This window comes from Ambystoma mexicanum, chromosome 10 (genome assembly GCF_040938575.1).
Source record: "Ambystoma mexicanum isolate Mex_15411 chromosome 10, UKY_AmexF1_1, whole genome shotgun sequence".
In the NCBI taxonomy this organism is placed as follows: domain Eukaryota; kingdom Metazoa; phylum Chordata; class Amphibia; order Caudata; family Ambystomatidae; genus Ambystoma; species Ambystoma mexicanum.
In genome coordinates, this window is record NC_090932.1 from 1,554,519,968 (window position 1) to 1,554,547,283 (window position 27,316).

Here is a 27,316-nt window from a genome sequence, read left to right on the forward strand (position 1 = left end):
CTTGTGGCGGTCGTGTTTGTGCCTGTGCGCTGGTTTGAGCGTGCGCTTTTTTGCCCTATTCTATTCCATGAATACGTGTTGTAGGCGAGCGTGTGGGCGTTCCGCGCACTTGTGCCCTGTACTTCCCCCGTGACGCCCACGTTTTTGCAAGTTGTTCCCCATTCCGAGTGTTACGCCCGTGTTCCGCCTACTTTTGTTGCGTGCGCCGCGCTATGTGCGAATTTCGCTGTGGCCTGTGCGATTTTCGCTGTGACCTGGCGCACGCTGTTAGATGGCCTGTGCGCCAACGTGCGCGGCGCACTTTTTATCGCACATCCGCTGGTTTTCTCGCGCACGGACTTCCATGAATCGACGTGCGCTGCTTTTCGTGCGATTTTCGCACTTGCACTGCGATTTTCGCTATTCCACTGCGATTCGCACGTTATTGCCCACTTGCGCCGCGCTAATTATTCCATGAATCGGCCTGTTTGTGTTTCCCAATAAGCTAGTGGAAATGAAGTCATGAAATGTTCCATCCCTACAAGAGATTACCTCATGTGGCCCATGAAATGGCTCTTCGCATCAGTCCGACACTGCTCCAATAGTAACATGAGATGGCCTTTGGCACAAGGCACGACATTTAAATGACTTCATTGTAGAGTTGTCCATGCAATTGGTATGGAATAGCACTGCACGAGGCATAAAGTCCCCTCAGCATCAACGCAGGATTTCATCACTGTTAATGGTATGAAGTTGACACTACTTTGGCCATTAGTGGTACTCTACAAGTCTGAATATTGCAAGCGCACAAGGTATGTAATTACCTCTAGCCGCCATTGAATTGCTTTCTGCAAATTCATGAACTTGTCTCTAATTGGACTTTAAAATGTCTCCTTATGCATTTCATAAAATAGTCTTATAATTTTCCCATTTTGAGACTCCTGGCTAAGCCATTTAATCACACCCAGACATGCGCAGAAAGGCCATTATATTGATTCATTTCTCAATGTATTGTTCTCTGTTGAGCCATGGAGCTGCCTCCACATTACCTCTGGCTCTGACCTCATTTAAGCTTCCAAGACAGCTCCACACGAGTGGGATTTCTAATATGAACCAGAATTTCCCCTCAACATGGACTATGAAAGTTATATAGCCACTGAAATATCTGCTGTAAGTCACAAAATGCCCCTCACACATTTTCCTACACACAGCACTCTCTGAAAATGTGGAGACCTAGTGAAAGAAATTGTGGGGGTCTTTGCCTGACCCGAGGAGTGTTTAAAAAAAGATCAGACAACGAGGTATGATTCCCCCTGTAGTCATGACCGCTTGAGTGATTGACTGTTTCCTCCCCCCAGAGATACCACCCTTCTGTGATTGACTGTTTCTTCCCCTCAGAGCTACCACCCTTCTGTGATTGACTGTTTCCTCCCCTCAGAGCTACCACCCTTCTGTGATTGACTGTTTCTTCCCCTCAGAGCTACCACCCTTCTGTGATTGACTGTTTCCTCCCCTCAGAGCTACCAACCTTCTGTGATTGACTGTTTCCTCCCCTCAGAGCTACCACCTTCTGTGGTTGCCTGTTTCTTCCCCTCAGAGCTACCACCCTTCTGTGATTGACTGTTTCCTCCCCTCAGAGCTACCACCCTTCTGTGATTGACTGTTTCCACCCCTCAGAGCTACCACCCTTCTGTGATTGACTGTTTCTTCCCCTCAGAGCTACCACCCTTCTGTGATTGACTGTTTCCTCCCCTCAGAGCTACCACCCTTCTGTGATTGACTGTTTCCTCCCCTCAGAGCTACCGCCCTTCTGTGATTGACTGTTTCCTCCCCTCAGAGCTACCACCCTTCTGTGATTGACTGTTTTTTCCCCTCAGAGCTACCACCCTTCTGTGATTGACTGTTTCCTCCCCTCAGAGCTACCACCCTTCTGTGATTGACTGTTTCCTCCCCTCAGAGCTACCACCCGTCTATGCCGTGGCTGTGGCAAAGAAGGATGCAAAGCATGTCAACATCCACAATCTTGGGGGACGACGATCATGCCACGGGCACCTCTACAGCCCGGCCGGGTGGCTATTGCTGTCCAGATATACCGTGGGGGACCTAGAGAGCGAGAGTCTGAACTGCGACATCAACACCGGTGAGTACGAAACATGTGCCCAGCTGGGCTAATCCCTCTCGTGATGAACAGAAGAAACAGATCATCCATTCCAAAATTGCCACATAAGAAAACTCATTAATGTGTATGGGAACCTTGAAGAGTCCATGGTTATAGTCCTGAATTACTGTGTCTTCATCACTGTGCTTTTGTAGTGGATTAGCTTGTGTCGCATCTTTGACCAACCCGTCCGCATCTGATGTGAGTCAGAGGTAGTGAAAATGATTGCCATGCAGACTTAGTTTGTGGCTCAAGTGGAATGAGGTATCTAAGTCACAAGAGCCCATTGAAACCATTTTCATAACTAGCTTTCTTGCTAGGAGCCTGAGGAAAAGGCCAAGAATGTAACACACTTGCACACTGGTATTGTTTCTGCTGACATATTAGAGGTCACAAGATTCAAAGAATGTCAGTAGACGGATATCTCATTTCATGACTCCACCACTCAGAAAATACATAAACACTGAAGCTGTGTGCCTAGCCATCAAAAGCAAACATATGGTTACTCTCGTAGGTTATGCAAAGGAGTTTTGTACCAATAACAAGGACCTTCTTTACTGGACAGGAATTGTAGACAGGGCGGAAGAGAGAGGGGTGGATATGAGAGGGTGGCAGCCTGAGGCGTACCTTTTGGGGATGTTTCCAAGGGGCAAAAGAGGGAGCGTATATGACAAAAATGAAAGATCTGATCTGTATATTGGCCAAAAGAAGGATAGCCATGGCCTGGAAACAGGTGGGGATCTGAGGGTAGAAGTATGGTGGGAGGATCTACAAAGATAGGCAATGGCAGAGACAGTGGTATGGCACAGGGCAAGGGAAAGGGGCCAACGAGAGGGGAGCGAGGATGTGCTGGAATGGAATACGCTCACCCGGAATATGTTTAAGGTTGAGAGTCGGAGCAATGTTGAAGGGGGAGAGGATCACGAGAGAGGGGGAGGGGGATACATCGCACCAGCCCGAGGGGAGCTGAGAGGGGGTGGGAGATGATGGAGCCTCGGGAAGGGGGTACATTATGATGGAGGGTCGCTTGAGGGCTAGGCCGGAAGACTGTACGAGGATTGGAAAGGCGGTGCCTTCAAGGTGCCTGGAATGAGACAGTGATAAACCAAAGAGAACCGGCGCTAAGAGGAAGCAAGAAAGTCGCATAAAACGAGACAGCGGTGTAGTTTGGACTGTTAAGAGAATGCACTAAACGGATGTACACGAACAGTATATGTAATGTTTGATTCCTTGAAGTGGGTGGGGGGGGGGGAATCGGGGAGGAAGGAGGGAGGTTGGGGTTGTTTGTGTTGCTTATGTAACAAAAACAATACAAAAAAGTTTTAAAAGAACACAAAATGGCCTTGCTAATACACAACACATGTGGGTCTGTGGCATTGTGTATCGCAGTTAGTGCAATCCTTGCAAGGATTTGGTGCTGGTTGGCTGCCTTGCCCATTCTAAGCAGACGGGGAGGCACAGGTGTCCAAGTGTCCATACTGAACATGGCCTCGTCTGCCCTCTGACACAGCCTACCGGAGCTACTTCTGGAAGGGGTGCATGCCTGGGGCCGAGGGGAGCCTGTGTAAAGTCTGCATCGGGCGAGAAGAAGAAGAAGGTGCCAAGGCCTCCAGTCGGTGCGCTGCCAACCACGATGAGCGCTATTATGGCAACATGGGGGCCCTCAGGTGAGCTCCTCAAGGAGAAGCTTTTGGTTATAAGCATTTGCTTGAAGCATGCAACGTTAGGGTCGGCTGTATACAGCTGTGCCATTCTTCATGGAACTGTTTGCTGTAGTGAATGACTGTTTAGAAAAGCCACAAATGCTCTGGACCAGGCTACATGAGACCATCATTGAATCCGAGTGGAGTGGACAGCTTGTGGACACTGAATAGCAAAGAAAATGTTGCATCCTGAATGCCTCCTCTGAAGGAAGCTAATGAGCCTTCTTTCGAATGGGATCAGAGTCAATAATAGTCGGCATTCAATGTCCTGAATTTAGTTTTCACTGATTGGTGGCGCAACCACTGATTGCCAACTGTTGTCATGTGCACGGTAGAGGGATGAGGATATTAACTTTTCTAAGTATTGCATTCCAAGCACTCCATGATGTGCATAGTCCTCTACTTGCAAAGTTACGTGCTGAAGAGGAATGCACATAGAAAGCCGTGGGGTGCATTATTCCTAAGGGATGGGGAGAGCAGGGTGTGCTCTTACAATATGAGGGATAGTGGTACGACGCAGCAGTGGAGGTTCGATCCCCGGTTCTGCACTTAGAAACCTCTGGGTATTGAGCCATTATAAATAACATATCATATCAATAGTTGTGAAATGTTGAGCGCTGATACAAAATCCAAAACTTTAACCAGTCGAAGAAGAAAGAAGGGGGGCCTCCAGTGCAAGTTGGCAAATCTCACACACACCTGAATGTAGTCAAAAGGAGGCAGTCCCCGAGGGCAGGTCTAGGCCCCTATGTAAACGCTGGTAGGACCAGAGGGGTATGGGATTCCAGAGAGAGTGGAGCTGCGGAGCAAGAGTGCGTTGGAGACAGAAAGAGTTGGGCAGGATGGTGGAGTAGGAGAGGCTGGGGGCTTGAGAAGGTAAAGTTGGAGGAAAGGAGACGAGATAGGAGAAAGAAAGTTGGAGAGAAATGAGAGGAAAGACTGGGGTAGGTGGTAAGAGGTGGGAGAATGGAGGAGCAGATGACCAGGAAGGAAGGCAAGTAGCAAAGAAAGGGGATTAATGGAGAATGTAAGGGGACAAAGATCAAGAGATGATGGAAGTTTCAGAGGTGGGACACAGAAAATCAGAGACCATCAGGTGAAGCACATCTAGAGTGGCCCTAAGGAAAGGGAGGATGTGACAAGTAGTAGCGCTGGGACGCTCAGGAAGGAGAGAAGTAACTTTCAGGCATGCCCCACTAGTTCTGACAGACTAGATTGAAGGAGAGGAGGAGCAGCTACATGCATGTAGCAAGGCGTTCAGATGGTGTCAGGAGAGGCTGGTGTGGATCAGAGTGCTGTGAGGGGGCATGGGAAATAAAAAGGGGCTCCTGAGCAACCGAGATAGAGAGAAGACAGGTCCCATCAGTCAGGATTAGGAGAGCATTAGTCCACCCAGCCTACTGCCCACATCAAGCGGCCTATCCCTGCTCTAAAATGTGCAGCCTAGACTTGGTACCTCACAGATTGCCCTTGTTGCAGCCAAGGACTGGAGTGCAGCGACTCGAGTGCTATCATGGATTACCCAGAGGTTGTCCAAATGAAAGGGCAGTTCACTGATTCTAAAGACATTTTGCCCTGTTGAATGAGGAAGCCACTGTAATATTTTGTTTAGGTTGTACCCACCTATGTTAATCCAAGTAAACACGCATATGTTTGAACACATTTGATCCAGTCTCAGTATGTCTCAATGGTCACCACACGGCAATGTGACAGACCCTGGTCTCGGGAGGATAGCAACGTGCTCGGCTTGGAAGCAAGACGACACGGTGCAACACAGGTTCGATCCCCGGGTCCACGCTTAGAAACCTCTGGGTATTAAGCGCGTTATAAATATCACAGTCATTAAAGGGATAAGAGAAACAAACAAAGGTGAAGGGATATGTTCCATGTTTGACTCAGTCTTCTGCCAGGTCAGGTTAAATGCACCTATACAGCAGAGGCAACCTGATTGTGCCACAGCCTTTACACAGATGAGAAGGTTTGGGATGTCTCAGCTTAATAACGATCACACATAATTTGTGATCCTTCTTAAAAAGCAACACATTCCGCAGCTGAGCACTGAGACTGACTCCGACCAGCAGCGCGTGTGCCCAAGGCACAGAGCCCTACTGCTTCTGTCTGAACTTGCCCCAGTCGTGTCAAATGCCCCATTTCGAAGATTAGCTGCAGTAAATTGCCTGGAAACCTGGGCAAAAAGTTATGATCCGAAATCCCCATTGCACTTCCAGGAAAGATGGCCTTCACAAGCGATTACTGGCTCCAGGAAAGCAGGAATCGTTATGCAAGTAGGCAGTAGTAGCCAAACACATACTTGCTCAGAGTCCTGTGACTAACACCTCATCAACATAACCAAGCAATGAAACAAATCTACACCAATGGCGCAAAAGCAGCTCCCAACGAGGACATCAGACTGGGAAAATGGCCGCCCACACTTGCTACAAACTTAAGCCCCAAACCTTTATTGGGGCACGTTTACAAATGAGCACCCACATAAACACCCCACATGCAAAAACAAACACTGAGCACACTGGAAATGAACAGCACAAGAGCTTTATTACAAAAGCAGTATATGCCAGCACCAATGCAGCAGGACTAGGACACACACTAACACACTAACATAATAAGAAAACAATGCACATCACAAAGAACGAGGCACCTCACTGGTAAACCAACCCCCAGCAACACAAATAATTACAATTTAGACCTACTATTTGGTGACAACACACCATGTATAGCCAATGCACTGTGTCCTACAGAGTCACGCACCTGCAGATATTTCTCCTACCGTGACCAAAGGAACTAGTGGGAGGCCTGGCTACTGTCCTGTCTAGACCCAGTAATGGCACCTCGACGCGTACATGTACTGCACCATGTCCTCCCCTTTGCAGACAACACTTGGGCCACCTAATACTTCCACACCTGGCCCAATACTGTGAGAAAGAGCCAGAGCCCAAAATACTGTGCTTAATGTGATTGAAGTCCACTGAAGCACTGTGGTGCCTATCAGGTGTGTGTGTGTGGACATTGGTTGCTCCGGGTAATGTGGTGTGTAACGTAGTCTCAAGACCACTTGCAGTATCCCCGGGAGTAACCATGGGCCAGAATCCTGTGTTGCAGATGGTTGACTCTCCCCTACAAAGCTCCGGGGACGTGAATGGCACCCATGCGTCCATGTCTGGCTCCCCTCACGCGCAAGAGCACCAGGTGGTATCTGCTATGCATGCAATCAGTTCCTATCATGTGACACAGACACACTTTCCCTCTGTACAAACACGAGATAGGACATCACCAGCCAATATTTGTCTTATCTGCACCCATTTGTCCCTGAATTTGTGATGGGCGGTTGTTTTTGCCTTGTTCTGCTCTGCCGCCTCCGCTGCCAGTTGTTACACATCTTTCAAGCTCCCCTCTGCATCATATAATGCAGATAAGAGGTTCTCCACCTCACACATGATCCGTCTGCCACCCATATAATGCCCTTGGCCTTCATGGCTTTTCCACCATTGCCTCCCATGCCAGTACCTATTTTGTCTACATCTTGGTCTTCCTGAGCTCCATCGCCTGCGATACTTCCTGCCCTATTAAGGGGGCAGAGTAAGCAATGTTGGCTGCATCGCCATAATCCATGTTTGCACTCATTGACCCAAACAGAGAACACACACAACACAATACAATACAAGGTACTTTATTGTCAGGACAAGCTAGTCAAAGACTGCCTAGAAACTTCTGAAACGAAATCTGGAAATCAAAATGGTCGCTGGTGAGGAGAATGTGACAGTTATGTATCCCACGTCTTTTACTTTGGTTAGAAGTTTGATAGTTGCTTCTTGGTGGCATTACATGCACGCAGGGCTTTCTCTTGAAGTGCTTTTATATCCTCCGGATGAACTTAATCTGGGACCTCGCTAGTTGTAGTCTCTAACATGCTCAACTTGCTGGCATTGGGTATATTTTCATAGGGTTATAGGAGTCCACCTGTCTCACTTTTACACAGTGGTATACTCCTGTGGTCACCCTTACTGACCTTGTTCCAAGTGGAGCAGCGGACCCCACTGGCTAGCCCCACGCAGTACCAAAGTAAAAGACGTGGGATACATAACTGTCACATTCTCCTCACAAGCGACCATTTTGATTTCCAGATTTCTTTTCAGAAGTTCATATGGCTTTAGGCCCTTTGTCCTTGCTAATGGCAGGCACGCCCTTATCTAGCTGGGCTCTCTGCTAATATTGATTGCTGTCCAAGGATGAAGCAGGGGTCTTCTGGTCCAGCTTTACTGTCTGCGTGTCCTAAATGTCTGTGTGTGCAGGATGGTGCAGGAGGGAGTGTCTCTCCTTTTCTGCTTCTCCTCAGTCAGTCTGTTTGATTTTTATAGGTTATTTATAACACGCTTAATACCCAGAGGTTTCTAAGCGTGGACCCGGGGATCGAACCTGTGGTGCTCTGTGTCGTCTTGCTTTCAAGGCGAGCTTGTTGCCCCTGAGCTATCCTCCTGAGAGCGCGTTGCCCCTGAGCTATCCTCCCTAAGCTTCTTGTTTTAACTGTGCGGGCAGTCGCTACTTCCTGTTTGTATTTGGTGAATATGTGCCTGGACGTCAGGTTTCTTATCAAAATGAGGTAATCTGCAAGTTTAAAGTTTTGCCCCAGTGACCTGTAGCATTCTCGCTTGTTGTGCTGTCCTAGTTCTGCTCTCCAGTACATTGTGTATGGCTTCTTTAGGGCCTGTTCTTAGTCACTAGTCCATGTGTCCTCCTATCTTTGGTTTACTGGGCTTTCACATTGCTGGCCCCTGCAGCCAGATAGGCACAGTTCTGTAATGTATGGTTCAAAGGATCGTTTCAAGGGTTTCACCGTAGTGGAGGGAGTTTGGGATACTGCTCTTGATATGGTGCAGAGATGGAGGTACAGTATTTAGGTGGTAGATTAGTCCAATTCTGCATGCTATTTTATTAGTGTCGGGCCCTGCACTTCACTTCTGTAAAGACGGATAAGGTTGATGGTGCTGTCAAAATGCGGGAGCATTCATTTTACGGGTGGGTAGAAGTTTGATAGTTGCTTCTTGGTGGCATTACATGCATGCAGGGCTTTCTCTTGAAGTGCTTTTATATCCTCTGGGTGCACTTAGTCTGTGAAAAACGACTGACCCTGAGGGAGTTTGAGGTAGAGGAACGAAGAGCTTGAGAGGAGAGGTATTTACAGAGGCATAGCTGAAGGTATTTTGGACCCAGGCCTCAGGAAGCCTTGCGGACAATGCAGAGGGTTTTGAATTTAATCCTTGCATCCACTGGGAGCCAATGGAGGGATTTCAGAGCTGGAGTGATACGATCCCAGGGCTTGAGGCCAAGGACAAGTCTCGCTGTCCTGTTCTGGATTAGTTGCAGAGGGCGGAGAGTAGAGGCAGGTAGATTTAGGAAGAGGCTGTTACAATAGTCCAACATGGAGAGAACCAGAACTTGGCAGACAGTAAGCTTCTGGGGGAAGGATAGGAAAGGCAGAGTACCCCTGAGGAGGTGCAGTATGAAGTTTGACTTTTTAGTGACCTCAGAGATGTGGGAGGAGAAGGAAAGTGGGGAGTCAAAGATGACCCCAAGGTTCTTAGCCTCGCAGGTGGGGGTAGGAGGAGGGCCAAGAGAAGCCGGCCAGTGAGTGAGGGGAAAGGATGGTGGGGGTGTGTCGATGAGGATCTCCGTCTTGCTGGCATTCAGACAGAGGTCATTTTCGGCACACCAATCTTGAATGGCAGTTAGACACTCAGAGATGAGAGAAGAAGAGGAGGTGGCAGAGGGCAGCCTGAAAATGAGTTGAGTGTCATCAGCGTAGGAATGGGAATTGGAGCTGGAAATGGCAATGCAGTGGGCAAGGGTTGCCAGGTATTGGTTGAAAAGCCAGGGCAAGAGGTTAGAGCCCTGGGGGACGCCACAGGTAGAGAGGAAGATAGATGATAGGAAGGACCCAAGTTGGACCTGGGAGGCTCGATCAGAGAGGAAAGAGGTCAGCTAGGCCAGAGTCTGATCAGTGATACCCAGGTTATTACGGAGACGGTTGAGCAGGATGGAGTGGTAGACCGTGTCGAAGGCAGAGGAGAAATCGAGTAGGATGAGGACAGAGGGAATGTTAGAGTCAAGGTTGGAGAGCAGATCTTCACGGATGTTCAGGAGAGCGGTTTCCGTGCTAGGGTTATATGAGTCCATCTGTCTCACTCTTACACAGTGGCATACTCCTGTGGTCACCCTTACTGACCCTGTTTCAATAGGAGCACCGGACCCCCACGGGCTAGCCCCACTGTCCAGGTCTAACTTGCCCCAGGTATCCTGGGCGCATGTTACAGATAATTCAGCCCCATTTCTCGCATCTCAAGTGCTCCTTGGCAGATCTTCCTTGCGAGGTTTAGTTTCTTTCTGGGACGTCATTGCTGTTCCATGTGTGGAGCGCGTGTGTGTGTCCTTCAATTCTGTAGGTGGAAAGAGAAGGTATGAGTTGTGAAAGGCAGATATGACAGGTAAAGGACAGCTACATCTCACTAACCAGGAGCTCATCTGCTCCAGGGCAGGCCGGGCATTTCAGCAGCCCACAGGCAGCATTTACCTGTAGGATGCATGCCACAGGCATGCATTGGGGGACATGTCCTTCAGTAACAAAACATGTTGATATGTTAGTTTGGCACAGCAAGACTGGAAGAGTATGATTACTAGTGTTTCTGACATCACCACCTCCTTACCCCATTTCTCTCTGCACACCATCCCTAAATGGCATTGTACTGTTGCAGTGACATACAGGTCACCAGGCTTGCATTTGGTTTGCATGAAACCCCATTGCTTACATGTGCATTGTTATTAACCTGTTCATCAGTGTGTGTATGTACCACTCTGGACACTCATTCAGTGAATCTCCTTCTGTATAGCGTGGGCTAGAATCCCAGCGTTGTGCTTCCTTCCTCTCAAATCACCCAATCTGCTAAACTACTTCGTGTGTATTTTATTCAGCGAGATTCAAAGGCTCAGGCTGTGAGATAAGGGGCGGGTCTAAAGTACAACCCAACCAATAGTAACAGATGTCTAAGGATCAGCAATATACTGTCTATGCCACTCAATCTGTCTCACAACACTAAGAAGGGAGGAAGAAGACACAGGAGAGAAAGTAGGAGTAACCTGAAGAGGTGAGGGAGCAACAAAATGGTAGGTGAGCTTCTTGTATCAATGTGAAGTTGTCTAGTTGCTCCACACTAGTTACTAAGGCAGGAACATGGGCAGATGGCAGCACATACTTGTTGCCGAGTGAGGGACCTGAACAGACAGCAGCAGACAGTAGATGAAAAGTTAACAGCTGGAGGGCATGGTGGCATGCATTGGTTGTAGAGTCAGGAACGTGAGCAGATGGCAGTACATACTGGTTGCCGAGTCAGGGACCTGAACAGACAGCAGCAGACAGTAGATGAAATGTCAGCAGTTGGAGGGCATGGTGGCATGCATTGGTTGCAGAGTCGTCAGGAACATGGACAGATGGCAGCACAAACTGGGTGCCGAGTCAGGGACCTGAACAGACAGCAGCAGACAGTAGATGAAAAGTCAGTAGCTGGAGGGCACGGTGGCATGCATTGGTTGCAGAGTCAGGAACATGAGCATATGGCGGCACATACTGGTTGCCAAGTCAGGGACTTGAACAGACAGCAGCAGACAGTAGATGAAAAGTCAGTAGCTGGAGGGCATGGTGGCATGCATTGGTTGCAGAGGCAGGGACATGAGCAGATGGTGGCACACACTCTTTGCCGCGTCAGGGACCTGAACTGGCAGCAGCAGACATTAGATGAAAAGTCAGTAGCTGGAGGGAATGGTGGCATGCATTGGTTGCAGAGTCAGGAACACGAGCAGATGGCAGCACATACTGGTTGCTGAGTCAGGGACCTGAACAGACAGCAGCAGGCAGTAGATGAAAAGTCAGTAGCTGGAGGGCATGGTGGCATGAATTGGTTGCAGAGTCAGGAACATGAGCAGATGACAGCACATACTGATTGCCGAATCAGGGACCTGAACAGACAGTAGATGAAAAGTCAGTAGCTTGAGGGCATGGTGGCATGCATTGTTTGCAGAGTCTGGAACCTGAGCAGATGGCAACGCATACTGGTTGCTGAGTCAGGGACATGAACAGACAGCAGCAGACAGTAGATGAAAAGTCAGTAGCTGATGGGCATGCATTGGTTGCAGAGTCAGGAACCTGAGCAGATGGCAGCACATTCTGGTTGCCGAGTCAGGGACCGGAACAGACAGCAACAGACAGTAGATGAAAAGTCAGTAGATGGAGGGCATGGTGGCATACATTGGTTACAGAGGCAGGGACATGAGCAGATGGTGGCACACACTCTTTGCCGCGTCAGGGACCTGAACTGGCAGCAGCAGACATTAGATGAAAAGTCAGTAGCTGGAGGGAATGGTGGCATGCATTGGTTGCAGAGTCAGGAACACGAGCAGATGGCAGCACATACTGGTTGCTGAGTCAGGGACCTGAACAGACAGCAGCAGGCAGTAGATGAAAAGTCAGTAGCTGGAGGGCATGGTGGCATGAATTGGTTGCAGAGTCAGGAACACGAGGAGATGGCAGCACATCCTGGTTGCTGAGTCAGGGATCTGAACAGAAAGCAGCAGACAGTAGATGAAAAGTCAGTATCTGGCGGGCATGGTGGCATGCATTGGTTGTAGAGTCAGGAACATGAGCAGATGACAGCAAATACTGATTGCCGAATCAGGGACCTGAACAGACAGTAGATGAAAAGTCAGTAGCTTGAGGGCATGGTGGCATGCATTGTTTGCAGAGTCTGGAACCTGAGCAGATGGCAACGCATACTGGTTGCTGAGTCAGGGACATGAACAGACAGCAGCAGACAGTTGATGAAAAGTCAGTAGCTGATGGGCATGCATTGGTTGCAGAGTCAGGAACCTGAGCAGATGGCAGCACATTCTGGTTGCCGAGTCAGGGACCGGAACAGACAGCAACAGACAGTAGATGAAAAGTCAGTAGATGGAGGGCATGGTGGAATGCATTGGTTGCAGAGTCAGAAACATGGAGAGATGGCAGCACATACTGGTTGCTGAGTCAGGGACCTGAATAGACAGCAGCAGACAGTAGATGAAAAAGCAGTAGCTGGAGGGCATGGTGGCATGCACTGGTTGCAGAGGCAGAAACATGAGCAGATGGCAGCGCATACTGGTTGCCAAGTCAGGGACCTGAACAGAGAGCAGCGGACAGTAGATGAAAAGTCAGTAGTTGGAGGGCATGGTGGCATGCATTGGTTGCAGTGAGGAACAAATGGCAGCACATACTGGTTGCTGAGTCCGTGACCTGAACAGACAGCAGCAGACAGTAGATGAAAAGCCAGTAGCTGGAGGGCATGGTGGCATGCATTGGTTGCAAAGTCAGGAACATGAGCAGATGGTAGCACATACTGGATGCTGAGTCAGGGACCTGAACAGACAGCAGCATATAGTAGATGAAAAGTCATTAGCTAGGGGCATGGGGGCATGCATTGGTTGCAGAGTCAGGAACATGAGCAGATGGCAGCACATACTGGTTGCCGAGTCAGGGACCTGAACAGACAGCAGCAGACAGTAGATGAAAAGTCAGAAGCTGGAGGGCATGGTGGCATGCATTGGTTGCAGAGTCAGGAACATGTGCAGATGGCAGTGCATACTGGTTGCAGAGTCAGGAACCTGAACTGACAGCAGCAGACAGTAGATGAAAAGTCAGTAGTTGGAGGGCATGGTGGCATGCATTGGTTGCAGTGAGGAACAAATGGCAGCACATACTGGTTGCTGAGTCCGTGACCTGAACAGACAGCAGCAGACAGTAGATGAAAAGCCAGTAGCTGGAGGGCATGGTGGCATGCATTGGTTGCAAAGTCAAGAACATGAGCAGATGGTAGCACATACTGGATGCTGAGTCAGGGACCTGAACAGACAGCAGCATATAGTAGATGAAAAGTCATTAGCTGGGGGCATGGGGGCATGCATTGGTTGCAGAGTCAGGAACATGAGCAGATGGCAGCACATACTGGTTGCAGAGTCAGGGACCTGAACAGACAGTAGATGAAAAGTCATTAGCTGGGGGCATGGTAGTATGCATTGGTTGCAGAGACAGGAACATGAGCAGATGGCAGCACATACTGGTTGCCGAGTGAGGGACCTGAACAGACAGCAGCAGACAGTAGATGAAAAGTCAGTAGCTGGAGGGCATGGTGGCATGCATTGGTTGCAGAGGCAGGAACATAAGCAGATGGTGGCACACACTCTTTGCCGTGTCAGGGACTTGAACTGGCAGCAGCAGACATTAGATGAAAAGTCAGTAGCTGGAGGGCATGGTGGCATGCATTGGTTGCAGAGTCAGAAACATGAGCAGATGGCAGCACATACTGGTTGCTGAGTCAGGGACCTGAACAGACAGTAGATGAAAAGTCAGTAGCGGGAGGGCATGCTGGCATGCATTGGTTGCAGAGTCAGGAACATGAGCAGATGGCAGCACATACTGGTTGCCAAGTCAGGGACTTGAACAGACAGCAGCAGACAGTAGATGAAAAGTCAGTAGCTGGAGGGCATGGTGGCATGCATTGGTTGCAGAGGCAGGGACATGAGCAGATGGTGGCACACACTCTTTGCCGCGTCAGGGACCTGAACTGGCAGCAGCAGACATTAGATGAAAAGTCAGTAGCTGGAGGGAATGGTGGCATGCATTGGTTGCAGAGTCAGGAACACGAGCAGATGGCAGCACATACTGGTTGCTGAGTCAGGGACCTGAACAGACAGCAGCAGGCAGTAGACGAAAAGTCAGTAGCTGGAGGGCATGGTGGCATGAATTGGCTGCAGAGTCAGGAACACGAGGAGATGGCAGCACATCCTAGTTGCTGAGTCAGGGACCTGAACAGACAGCAGCAGACAGTAAAAGAAAAGTCAGTAGCTGGAGGGCATGGAAGCATGAATTGGTTGTTGAGTCAGGAACAGATGGCAGCACATACTGGTTGCCGGGTACAGGGATCTGAACAGAAAGCAACAGACAGTAGATGAAAAGTCAGTACCTGGCGGGCATGGTGGCATGCATTGGTTGCAGAGTCAGGAACATGAGCAGATGACAGCACATACTGGTTGCCGAATCAGGGACCTGAACAGACAGTAGATGAAAAGTCAGTAGCTGGAGGGCATGCATTGGTTGCAGAGTCAGGAACCTGAGCAGATGGCAGCACATACTGGTTGCCGAGTCAGGGACCGGAACAGACAGCAACAGACAGTAGATGAAAAGTCAGTAGATGGAGTGCATGGTGGAATGCATTGGTTGCAGAGTCAGAAACATTGACAGATGGCATCACATACTGGTTGCCGAGTCAGGGACCTGAATAGACAGCAGCAGACAGTAGATGAAAAAGCAGTAGCTGGAGGGCATGGTGGCATGCACTGGTTGCAGAGACAGAAACATGAGCAGATGGCAGCGCATACTGGTTGCCGAGTCAGGGACCTGAACAGAGACCAGCAGACAGTAGATGAAAAGTCAGTAGCTGGAGGGCATGGTGGCATGCATTGGTTGCAGAGTCAGGAACATGAGCAGATGGTAGCACATACTGGATGCTGAGTCAGGGACCTGAACAGACAGCAGCATATAGTAGATGAAAAGTCAGTAGCTGGAGGGCATGGTGGCATGCATTGGTTGCAGAGGCAGGGACATGAGCAGATGGTGGCACACACTCTTTGCCGCGTCAGGGACCTGAACTGGCAGCAGCAGACATTAGATGAAAAGTCAGTAGCTGGAGGGAATGGTGGCATGCATTGGTTGCAGAGTCAGGAACACGAGCAGATGGCAGCACATACTGGTTGCTGAGTCAGGGACCTGAACAGACAGCAGCAGGCAGTAGATGAAAGGTCAGTATCTGGAGGGCATGGTGGCATGAATTGGTTGCAGAGTCAGGAACACGAGGAGATGGCAGCACATCCTGGTTGCTGAGTCAGGGACCTGAACAGACAGCAGCAGACAGTAAATGAAAAGTCAGTAGCTGGAGGGCATGGAAGCATGAATTGGTTGCAGAGTCAGGAACAGATGGCAGCACATACTGGTTGCTGGGTACAGGGATCTGAACATAAAGCAGCAGACAGTAGATGAAAAGTCAGTACCTGGCGGGCATGGTGGCATGCATTGGTTGCAGAGTCAGGAACATGAGCAGATGACAGCACATACTGGTTGCCGAATCAGGGACCTGAACAGACAGTAGATGAAAAGTCAGTAGCTTGAGGGCATGGTGGCATGCATTGTTTGCAGAGTCTGGAACCTGAGCAGATGGCAACGCATACTGGTTGCTGAGTCAGGGACATGAACAGACAGCAGCAGACAGTAGATGAAAAGTCAGTAGCTGGAGGGCATGCATTGGTTGCAGAGTCAGGAACCTGAGCAGATGGCAACACATACTGGTTGCCGAGTCAGGGACCGGAACAGACAGCAACAGACAGTAGATGAAAAGTCAGTAGATGGAGGGCATGGTGGAATGCATTGGTTGCAGAGTCAGGAACATGAGCAGATGACAGCACATACTGGTTGCCGAATCAGGGACCTGAACAGACAGTAGATGAAAAGTCAGTAGCTGGAGGGCACGGTGGCATGCATTGGTTGCAGAGTCAGGAACATGAGCATATGGCGGCACATACTGGTTGCCAAGTCAGGGACTTGAACAGACAGCAGCAGACAGTAGATGAAAAGTCAGTAGCTGGAGGGCATGGTGGCATGCATTGGTTGCAGAGGCAGGGACATGAGCAGATGGTGGCACACACTCTTTGCCGCGTTAGGGACCTGAACTGGCAGCAGCAGACATTAGATGAAAAGTCAGTAGCTGGAGGGAATGGTGGCATGCATTGGTTGCAGAGTCAGGAACACGAGCAGATGGCAGCACATACTGGTTGCTGAGTCAGGGACCTGAACAGACAGCAGCAGGCAGTAGATGAAAAGTCAGTAGCTGGAGGGCATGGTGGCATGAATTGGTTGCAGAGTCAGGAACACGAGGAGATGGCAGCACATCCTGGTTGCTGAGTCAGGGACCTGAACAGACAGCAGCAGACAGTAAATGAAAAGTCAGTAGCTGGAGGGCATGGAAGCATGAATTGGTTGCAGAGTCAGGAACAGATGGCAGCACATACTGGTTGCCGGGTACAGGGATCTGAACAGAAAGCAGCAGACAGTAGATGAAAAGTCAGTACCTGGCGGGCATGGTGGCATGCATTGGTTGCAGAGTCAGGAACATGAGCAGATGACAGCACATACTGGTTGCCGAATCAGGGACCTGAACAGACAGTAGATGAAAAGTCAGTAGCTTGAGGGCATGGTGGCATGCATTGTTTGCAGAGTCTGGAACCTGAGCAGATGGCAACGCATACTGGTTGCTGAGTCAGGGACATGAACAGACAGCAGCAGACAGTAGATGAAAAGTCAGTAGCTGGAGGGCATGCATTGGTTGCAGAGTCAGGAACCTGAGCAGATGGCAGCACATACTGGTTGCCGAGTTAGGGACCGGAACAGACAGCAACAGACAGTAGATGAAAAGTCAGTAGATGGAGGGCATGGTGGAATGCATTGGTTGCAGAGTCAGAAACATGGACAGATGGCATCACATACTGGTTGCCGAGTCAGGGACCTGAATAGACAGCAGCAGACAGTAGATGAAAAAGCAGTAGCTGGAGGGCATGGTGGCATGCACTGGTTGCAGAGGCAGAAACATGAGCAGATGGCAGCACATCCTGGTTGCTGAGTCAGGGACCTGAACAGACAGCAGCAGGCAGTAAATGAAAAGTCAGTAGCTGGAGGGCATGGAAGCATGAATTGGTTGCAGAGTCAGGAACAGATGGCAGCACATACTGGTTGCCGGGTACAGGGATCTGAACAGAAAGCAGCAGACAGTAGATGAAAAGTCAGTACCTGGCGGGCATGGTGGCATGCATTGGTTGCAGAGTCAGGAACATGAGCAGATGACAGCACATACTGGTTGCCAAATCAGGGACCTGAACAGACAGTAGATGAAAAGTCAGTAGCTTGAGGGCATGGTGGCATGCATTGTTTGCAGAGTCTGGAACCTGAGCAGATGGCAACGCATACTGGTTGCTGAGTCAGGGACATGCACAGACAGCAGCAGACAGTAGATGAAAAGTCAGTAGCTGGAGGGCATGCATTGGTTGCAGAGTCAGGAACCTGAGCAGATGGCAGCACATACTGGTTGCCGAGTTAGGGACCGGAACAGACAGCAACAGACAGTAGATGAAAAGTCAGTAGATGGAGGGCATGGTGGAATGCATTGGTTGCAGAGTCAGAAACATGGACAGATGGCATCACATACTGGTTGCCGAGTCAGGGACCTGAATAGACAGCAGCACACAGTAGATGAAAAAGCAGTAGCTGGAGGGCATGGTGGCATGCACTGGTTGCAGAGTCAGGAACATGAGCAGATGGTAGCACATACTGGATGCTGAGTCAGGGACCTGAACAGACAGCAGCATATAGTAGATGAAAAGTCAGTAGCTGGAGGGCATGGTGGCATGCATTGGTTGCAGAGGCAGGGACATGAGCAGATGGTGGCACACACTCTTTGCCGCGTCAGGGACCTGAACTGGCAGCAGCAGACATTAGATGAAAAGTCAGTAGCTGGAGGGAATGGTGGCATGCATTGGTTGCAGAGTCAGGAACACGAGCAGATGGCACCACATACTGGTTGCTGAGTCAGGGACCTGAACAGACAGCAGCAGGCAGTAGATGAAAAGTCAGTAGCTGGAGGGCATGGTGGCATGAATTGGTTGCAGAGTCAGGAACACGAGGAGATGGCAGCACATCCTGGTTGCTGAGACAGGGACCTGAACAGACAGCAGCAGACAGTAAATGAAAAGTCAGTAGCTGGAGGGCATGGAAGCATGAATTGGTTGCAGAGTCAGGAACAGATGGCAGCACATACTGGTTGCCGGGTACAGGGATCTGAACAGAAAGCAGCAGACAGTAGATGAAAAGTCAGTACCTGGCGGGCATGGTGGCATGCATTGGTTGCAGAGTCAGGAACATGAGCAGATGACAGCACATACTGGTTGCCGAATCAGGGACCTGAACAGACAGTAGATGAAAAGTCAGTAGCTTGAGGGCATGGTGGCATGCATTGTTTGCAGAGTCTGGAACCTGAGCAGATGGCAACGCATACTGGTTGCTGAGTCAGGGACATGAACAGACAGCAGCAGACAGTAGATGAAAAGTCAGTAGCTGGAGGGCATGCATTGGTTGCAGAGTCAGGAACCTGAGCAGATGGCAGCACATACTGGTTGCCGAGTCAGGGACCGGAACAGACAGCAACAGACAGTAGATGAAAAGTCAGTAGATGGAGGGCATGGTGGAATGCATTGGTTGCAGAGACAGAAACATGGACAGATGGCATCACATACTGGTTGCCGAGTCAGGGACCTGAATAGACAGCAGCAGACAGTAGATAAAAAAGCAGTAGCTAGAGGGCATGGTGGCATGCATTGGCTGCAGAGTCAGGAACATGAGCAGATGGTAGCACATACTGGATGCTGAGTCAGGGACCTGAACCGACAGCAGCATATAGTAGATGAAAAGTCATTAGCTGGGGGCATGGTGGCATGCATTGGTTGCAGAGTCAGGAACATGAGCAGATGGCAGCGCATACTGGTTGCCGAGTCAGGGACCTGAACAGAGAGCAGCGGACAGTAGATGAAAAATCAGTAGCTGGAGGGCATGGTGGCATGCATTGGTTACAGAGTCAGGAACATGAGCAGATGGTAGCACATACTGGATGCTGAGTCAGGGACCTGAACCGACAGCAGCATATAGTAGATGAAAAGTCATTAGCTGGGGGCATGGTGGCATGCATTGGTTGCAGAGTCAGGAACATGAGCAGATGGCAGCACATACTGGTTGCCGAGTCAGGGACCTGAACAGACAGCAGCATATAGTAGATGAAAAGTCATTAGCTAGGGGCATGGGGGCATGCATTGGTTGCAGAGTCAGGAACATGAGCAGATGGCAGCACATACTGGTTGCAGAGTCAGGGACCTGAACAGACAGCAGCAGACAGTAGATGAAAAGTCAGAAGCTGGAGGGCATGGTGGCATGCATTGGTTGCAGAGTCAGGAACATGTGCAGATGGCAGTGCATACTGGTTGCAGAGTCAGGAACCTGAACAGACAGCAGCAGACAGTAGATGAAAAGTCAGTAGTTGGAGGGCATGGTGGCATGCATTGGTTGCAGTGAGGAACAAATGGCAGCACATACTGGTTGCTGAGTCCGTGACCTGAACAGACAGCAGCAGACAGTAGATGAAAAGCCAGTAGCTGGAGGGCATGGTGGCATGCATTGGTTGCAAAGTCAAGAACATGAGCAGATGGTAGCACATACTGGATGCTGAGTCAGGGACCTGAACAGACAGCAGCATATAGTAGATGAAAAGTCATTAGCTGGGGGCATGGGGGCATGCATTGGTTGCAGAGTCAGGAACATGAGCAGATGGCAGCACATACTGGTTGCAGAGTCAGGGACCTGAACAGACAGTAGATGAAAAGTCATTAGCTGGGGGCATGGTAGCATGCATTGGTTGCAGAGACAGGAACATGAGCAGATGGCAGCACATACTGGTTGCCGAGTGAGGGACCTGAACAGACAGCAGCAGACAGTAGATGAAAAGTCAGTAGCTGGAGGGCATGGTGGCATGCATTGGTTGCAGAGGCAGGAACATAAGCAGATGGTGGCACACACTCTTTGCCGTGTCAGGGACTTGAACTGGCAGCAGCAGACATTAGATGAAAAGTCAGTAGCTGGAGGGCATGGTGGCATGCATTGGTTGCAGAGTCAGAAACATGAGCAGATGGCAGCACATACTGGTTGCTGAGTCAGGGACCTGAACAGACAGTAGATGAAAAGTCAGTAGCGGGAGGGCATGCTGGCATGCATTGGTTGCAGAGTCAGGAACATGAGCAGATGGCAGCACATACTGGTTGCCAAGTCAGGGACTTGAACAGACAGCAGCAGACAGTAGATGAAAAGTCAGTAGCTGGAGGGCATGGTGGCATGCATTGGTTGCAGAGGCAGGGACATGAGCAGATGGTGGCACACACTCTTTGCCGCGTCAGGGACCTGAACTGGCAGCAGCAGACATTAGATGAAAAGTCAGTAGCTGGAGGGAATGGTGGCATGCATTGGTTGCAGAGTCAGGAACACGAGCAGATGGCAGCACATACTGGTTGCTGAGTCAGGGACCTGAACAGACAGCAGCAGGCAGTAGACGAAAAGTCAGTAGCTGGAGGGCATGGTGGCATGAATTGGCTGCAGAGTCAGGAACACGAGGAGATGGCAGCACATCCTGGTTGCTGAGTCAGGGACCTGAACAGACAGCAGCAGACAGTAAAAGAAAAGTCAGTAGCTGGAGGGCATGGAAGCATGAATTGGTTGTTGAGTCAGGAACAGATGGCAGCACATACTGGTTGCCGGGTACAGGGATCTGAACAGAAAGCAACAGACAGTAGATGAAAAGTCAGTACCTGGCGGGCATGGTGGCATGCATTGGTTGCAGAGTCAGGAACATGAGCAGATGACAGCACATACTGGTTGCCGAATCAGGGACCTGAACAGACAGTAGATGAAAAGTCAGTAGCTGGAGGGCATGCATTGGTTGCAGAGTCAGGAACCTGAGCAGATGGCAGCACATACTGGTTGCCGAGTCAGGGACCGGAACAGACAGCAACAGACAGTAGATGAAAAGTCAGTAGATGGAGTGCATGGTGGAATGCATTGGTTGCAGAGTCAGAAACATTGACAGATGGCATCACATACTGGTTGCTGAGTCAGGGACCTGAATAGACAGCAGCAGACAGTAGATGAAAAAGCAGTAGCTGGAGGGCATGGTGGCATGCACTGGTTGCAGAGACAGAAACATGAGCAGATGGCAGCGCATACTGGTTGCCGAGTCAGGGACCTGAACAGAGAGCAGCAGACAGTAGATGAAAAGTCAGTAGCTGGAGGGCATGGTGGCATGCATTGGTTGCAGAGTCAGGAACATGAGCAGATGGTAGCACATACTGGATGCTGAGTCAGGGACCTGAACAGACAGCAGCATATAGTAGATGAAAAGTCAGTAGCTGGAGGGCATGGTGGCATGCATTGGTTGCAGAGGCAGGGACATGAGCAGATGGTGGCACACACTCTTTGCCGCGTCAGGGACCTGAACTGGCAGCAGCAGACATTAGATGAAAAGTCAGTGGCTGGAGGGAATGGTGGCATGCATTGGTTGCAGAGTCAGGAACACGAGCAGATGGCAGCACATACTGGTTGCTGAGTCAGGGACCTGAACAGACAGCAGCAGGCAGTAGATGAAAGGTCAGTATCTGGAGGGCATGGTGGCATGAATTGGTTGCAGAGTCAGGAACACGAGGAGATGGCAGCACATCCTGGTTGCTGAGTCAGGGACCTGAACAGACAGCAGCAGACAGTAAATGAAAAGTCAGTAGCTGGAGGGCATGGAAGCATGAATTGGTTGCAGAGTCAGGAACAGATGGCAGCACATACTGGTTGCTGGGTACAGGGATCTGAACATAAAGCAGCAGACAGTAGATGAAAAGTCAGTACCTGGCGGGCATGGTGGCATGCATTGGTTGCAGAGTCAGGAACATGAGCAGATGACAGCACATACTGGTTGCCGAATCAGGGACCTGAACAGACAGTAGATGAAAAGTCAGTAGCTTGAGGGCATGGTGGCATGCATTGTTTGCAGAGTCTGGAACCTGAGCAGATGGCAACGCATACTGGTTGCTGAGTCAGGGACATGAACAGACAGCAGCAGACAGTAGATGAAAAGTCAGTAGCTGGAGGGCATGCATTGGTTGCAGAGTCAGGAACCTGAGCAGATGGCAACACATACTGGTTGCCGAGTCAGGGACCGGAACAGACAGCAACAGACAGTAGATGAAAAGTCAGTAGATGGAGGGCATGGTGGAATGCATTGGTTGCAGAGTCAGGAACATGAGCAGATGACAGCACATACTGGTTGCCGAATCAGGGACCTGAACAGACAGTAGATGAAAAGTCAGTAGCGGGAGGGCATGCTGGCATGCATTGGTTGCAGAGTCAGGAACATGAGCAGATGGCAGCACATACTGGTTGCCAAGTCAGGGACTTGAACAGACAGCAGCAGAGAGTAGATGAAAAGTCAGTAGCTGGAGGGCATGGTGGCATGCATTGGTTGCAGAGGCAGGGACATGAGCAGATGGTGGCACACACTCTTTGCCGCGTCAGGGACCTGAACTGGCAGCAGCAGACAGTAGATGAAAAGTCAGTAGCTGGAGGGCATGGTGGCATGCATTGCTTGCAGAGGCAGGGACATGAGCAGATGACAGCACATACTGGTTGCCGAATCAGGGACCTGAACAGACAGTAGATGAAAAGTCAGTAGCTGGAGGGCATGCATTGGTTGCAGAGTCAGGAACCTGAGCAGATGGCAGCACATACTGGTTGCCGAGTCAGGGACCGGAACAGACAGCAACAGACAGTAGATGAAAAGTCAGTAGATGGAGTGCATGGTGGAATGCATTGGTTGCAGAGTCAGAAACATTGACAGATGGCATCACATACTGGTTGCCGAGTCAGGGACCTGAATAGACAGCAGCAGACAGTAGATGAAAAAGCAGTAGCTGGAGGGCATGGTGGCATGCACTGGTTGCAGAGACAGAAACATGAGCAGATGGCAGCGCATACTGGTTGCCGAGTCAGGGACCTGAACAGAGAGCAGCAGACAGTAGATGAAAAGTCAGTAGCTGGAGGGCATGGTGGCATGCATTGGTTGCAGAGTCAGGAACATGAGCAGATGGTAGCACATACTGGATGCTGAGTCAGGGACCTGAACAGACAGCAGCATATAGTAGATGAAAAGTCAGTAGCTGGAGGGCATGGTGGCATGCATTGGTTGCAGAGGCAGGGACATGAGCAGATGGTGGCACACACTCTTTGCCGCGTCAGGGACCTGAACTGGCAGCAGCAGACATTAGATGAAAAGTCAGTAGCTGGAGGGAATGGTGGCATACATTGGTTGCAGAGTCAGGAACACGAGCAGATGGCAGCACATACTGGTTGCTGAGTCAGGGACCTGAACAGACAGCAGCAGGCAGTAGATGAAAGGTCAGTATCTGGAGGGCATGGTGGCATGAATTGGTTGCAGAGTCAGGAACACGAGGAGATGGCAGCACATCCTGGTTGCTGAGTCAGGGACCTGAACAGACAGCAGCAGACAGTAAATGAAAAGTCAGTAGCTGGAGGGCATGGAAGCATGAATTGGTTGCAGAGTCAGGAACAGATGGCAGCACATACTGGTTGCTGGGTACAGGGATCTGAACATAAAGCAGCAGACAGTAGATGAAAAGTCAGTACCTGGCGGGCATGGTGGCATGCATTGGTTGCAGAGTCAGGAACATGAGCAGATGACAGCACATACTGGTTGCCGAATCAGGGACCTGAACAGACAGTAGATGAAAAGTCAGTAGCTTGAGGGCATGGTGGCATGCATTGTTTGCAGAGTCTGGAACCTGAGCAGATGGCAACGCATACTGGTTGCTGAGTCAGGGACATGAACAGACAGCAGCAGACAGTAGATGAAAAGTCAGTAGCTGGAGGGCATGCATTGGTTGCAGAGTCAGGAACCTGAGCAGATGGCAACACATACTGGTTGCCGAGTCAGGGACCGGAACAGACAGCAACAGACAGTAGATGAAAAGTCAGTAGATGGAGGGCATGGTGGAATGCATTGGTTGCAGAGTCAGGAACATGAGCAGATGACAGCACATACTGGTTGCCGAATCAGGGACCTGAACAGACAGTAGATGAAAAGTCAGTAGCTGGAGGGCACGGTGGCATGCATTGGTTGCAGAGTCAGGAACATGAGCATATGGCGGCACATACTGGTTGCCAAGTCAGGGACTTGAACAGACAGCAGCAGAGAGTAGATGAAAAGTCAGTAGCTGGAGGGCATGGTGGCATGCATTGGTTGCAGAGGCAGGGACATGAGCAGATGGTGGCACACACTCTTTGCCGCGTCAGGGACCTGAACTGGCAGCAGCAGACAGTAGATGAAAAGTCAGTAGCTGGAGGGCATGGTGGCATGCATTGCTTGCAGAGGCAGGGACATGAGCAGATGGTGGCACACACTCTTTGCCGCGTTAGGGACCTGAACTGGCAGCAGCAGACATTAGATGAAAAGTCAGTAGCTGGAGGGAATGGTGGCATGCATTGGTTGCAGAGTCAGGAACACGAGCAGATGGCAGCACATACTGGTTGCTGAGTCAGGGACCTGAACAGACAGCAGCAGGCAGTAGATGAAAAGTCAGTAGCTGGAGGGCATGGTGGCATGAATTGGTTGCAGAGTCAGGAACACGAGGAGATGGCAGCACATCCTGGTTGCTGAGTCAGGGACCTGAACAGACAGCAGCAGACAGTAAATGAAAAGTCAGTAGCTGGAGGGCATGGAAGCATGAATTGGTTGCAGAGTCAGGAACAGATGGCAGCACATACTGGTTGCCGGGTACAGGGATCTGAACAGAAAGCAGCAGACAGTAGATGAAAAGTCAGTACCTGGCGGGCATGGTGGCATGCATTGGTTGCAGAGTCAGGAACATGAGCAGATGACAGCACATACTGGTTGCCGAATCAGGGACCTGAACAGACAGTAGATGAAAAGTCAGTAGCTTGAGGGCATGGTGGCATGCATTGTTTGCAGAGTCTGGAACCTGAGCAGATGGCAACGCATACTGGTTGCTGAGTCAGGGACATGAACAGACAGCAGCAGACAGTAGATGAAAAGTCAGTAGCTGGAGGGCATGCATTGGTTGCAGAGTCAGGAACCTGAGCAGATGGCAGCACATACTGGTTGCTGAGTCAGGGACCGGAACAGACAGCAACAGACAGTAGATGAAAAGTCAGTAGATGGAGGGCATGGTGGAATGCATTGGTTGCAGAGACAGAAACATGGACAGATGGCATCACATACTGGTTGCCGAGTCAGGGACCTGAATAGACAGCAGCAGACAGTAGATAAAAAAGCAGTAGCTAGAGGGCATGGTGGCATGCATTGGCTGCAGAGTCAGGAACATGAGCAGATGGTAGCACATACTGGATGCTGAGTCAGGGACCTGAACCGACAGCAGCATATAGTAGATGAAAAGTCATTAGCTGGGGGCATGGTGGCATGCATTGGTTGCAGAGTCAGGAACATGAGCAGATGGCAGCGCATACTGGTTGCCGAGTCAGGGACCTGAACAGAGAGCAGCGGACAGTAGATGAAAAGTCAGTAGCTGGAGGGCATGGTGGCATGCATTGGTTACAGAGTCAGGAACATGAGCAGATGGTAGCACATACTGGATGCTGAGTCAGGGACCTGAACCGACAGCAGCATATAGTAGATGAAAAGTCATTAGCTGGGGGCATGGTGGCATGCATTGGTTGCAGAGTCAGGAACATGAGCAGATGGCAGCACATACTGGTTGCCGAGTCAGGGACCTGAACAGACAGCAGCAGACAGTAGATGAAAAGTCAGAAGCTGGAGGGCACGGTGGCATGCATTGGTTGCAGAGTCAGAAACATGTGCAGATGGCAGTGCATACTGGTTGCAGAGTCAGGAACCTGAACAGACAGCAGCAGACAGTAGATGAAAAGTCATTAGCTGGGGGCATGGTGGCATGCATTGGTTGCAGAGCCAGGAACATGAGCAGATGGCAGCACATACTGGTTGCTGAGTCAGGGACCTGAACAGACAGCAGCAGGCAGTAGATGAAAAGTCAGTAGCTGGAGGGCATGGTGGCATGAATTGGTTGCAGAGTCAGGAACACGAGGAGATGGCAGCACATCCTGGTTACTGAGTCAGGGACCTGAACAGACAGCAGCAGACAGTAAATGAAAAGTCAGTAGCTGGAGTTCATGGAAGCATGAATTGGTTGCAGAGTCAGGAACAGATGGCAGCACATACTGGTTACCGGGTACAGGGATCTGAACAGAAAGCAGCAGACAGTAGATGAAAAGTCAGTACCTGGCGGGCATGGTGGCATGCATTGGTTGCAGAGTCAGGAACATGAGCAGATGACAGCACATACTGGTTGCCGAATCAGGGACCTGAACAGACAGTAGATGAAAAGTCAGTACCTGGCGGGCATGGTGGCATGCATTGGTTGCAGAGTCAGGAACATGAGCAGATGACAGCACATACTGGTTGCCGAATCAGGGACCTGAACAGACAGTAGATGAAAAGTCAGTAGCTTGAGGGCATGGTGGCATGCATTGTTTGCAGAGTCTGGAACCTGAGCAGATGGCAACGCATACTGGTTGCTGAGTCAGGGACATGAACAGACAGCAGCAGACAGTAGATGAAAAGTCAGTAGCTGGAGGGCATGCATTGGTTGCAGAGTCAGGAACCTGAGCAGATGGCAGCACATACTGGTT

The 27,316-nt window shown here is 50.2% G+C and overlaps 1 protein-coding gene across 1 annotated transcript in view; it reads left to right on the forward strand.

Moving 5' to 3' along the window:
• The window catches only part of LOC138492569 (serotransferrin-2-like), a 545,198-nt gene that overhangs the window by 381,796 nt on the left and 136,086 nt on the right, over nucleotides 1-27,316 (forward strand). Inside the window, exons 12-13 of the mRNA XM_069619822.1 lie at nucleotides 1,937-2,119; nucleotides 3,648-3,804. Coding sequence (XP_069475923.1) covers nucleotides 1,937-2,119; nucleotides 3,648-3,804 — 340 coding nt within the window. The remainder of the gene's footprint in view (nucleotides 1-1,936; nucleotides 2,120-3,647; nucleotides 3,805-27,316) is intronic.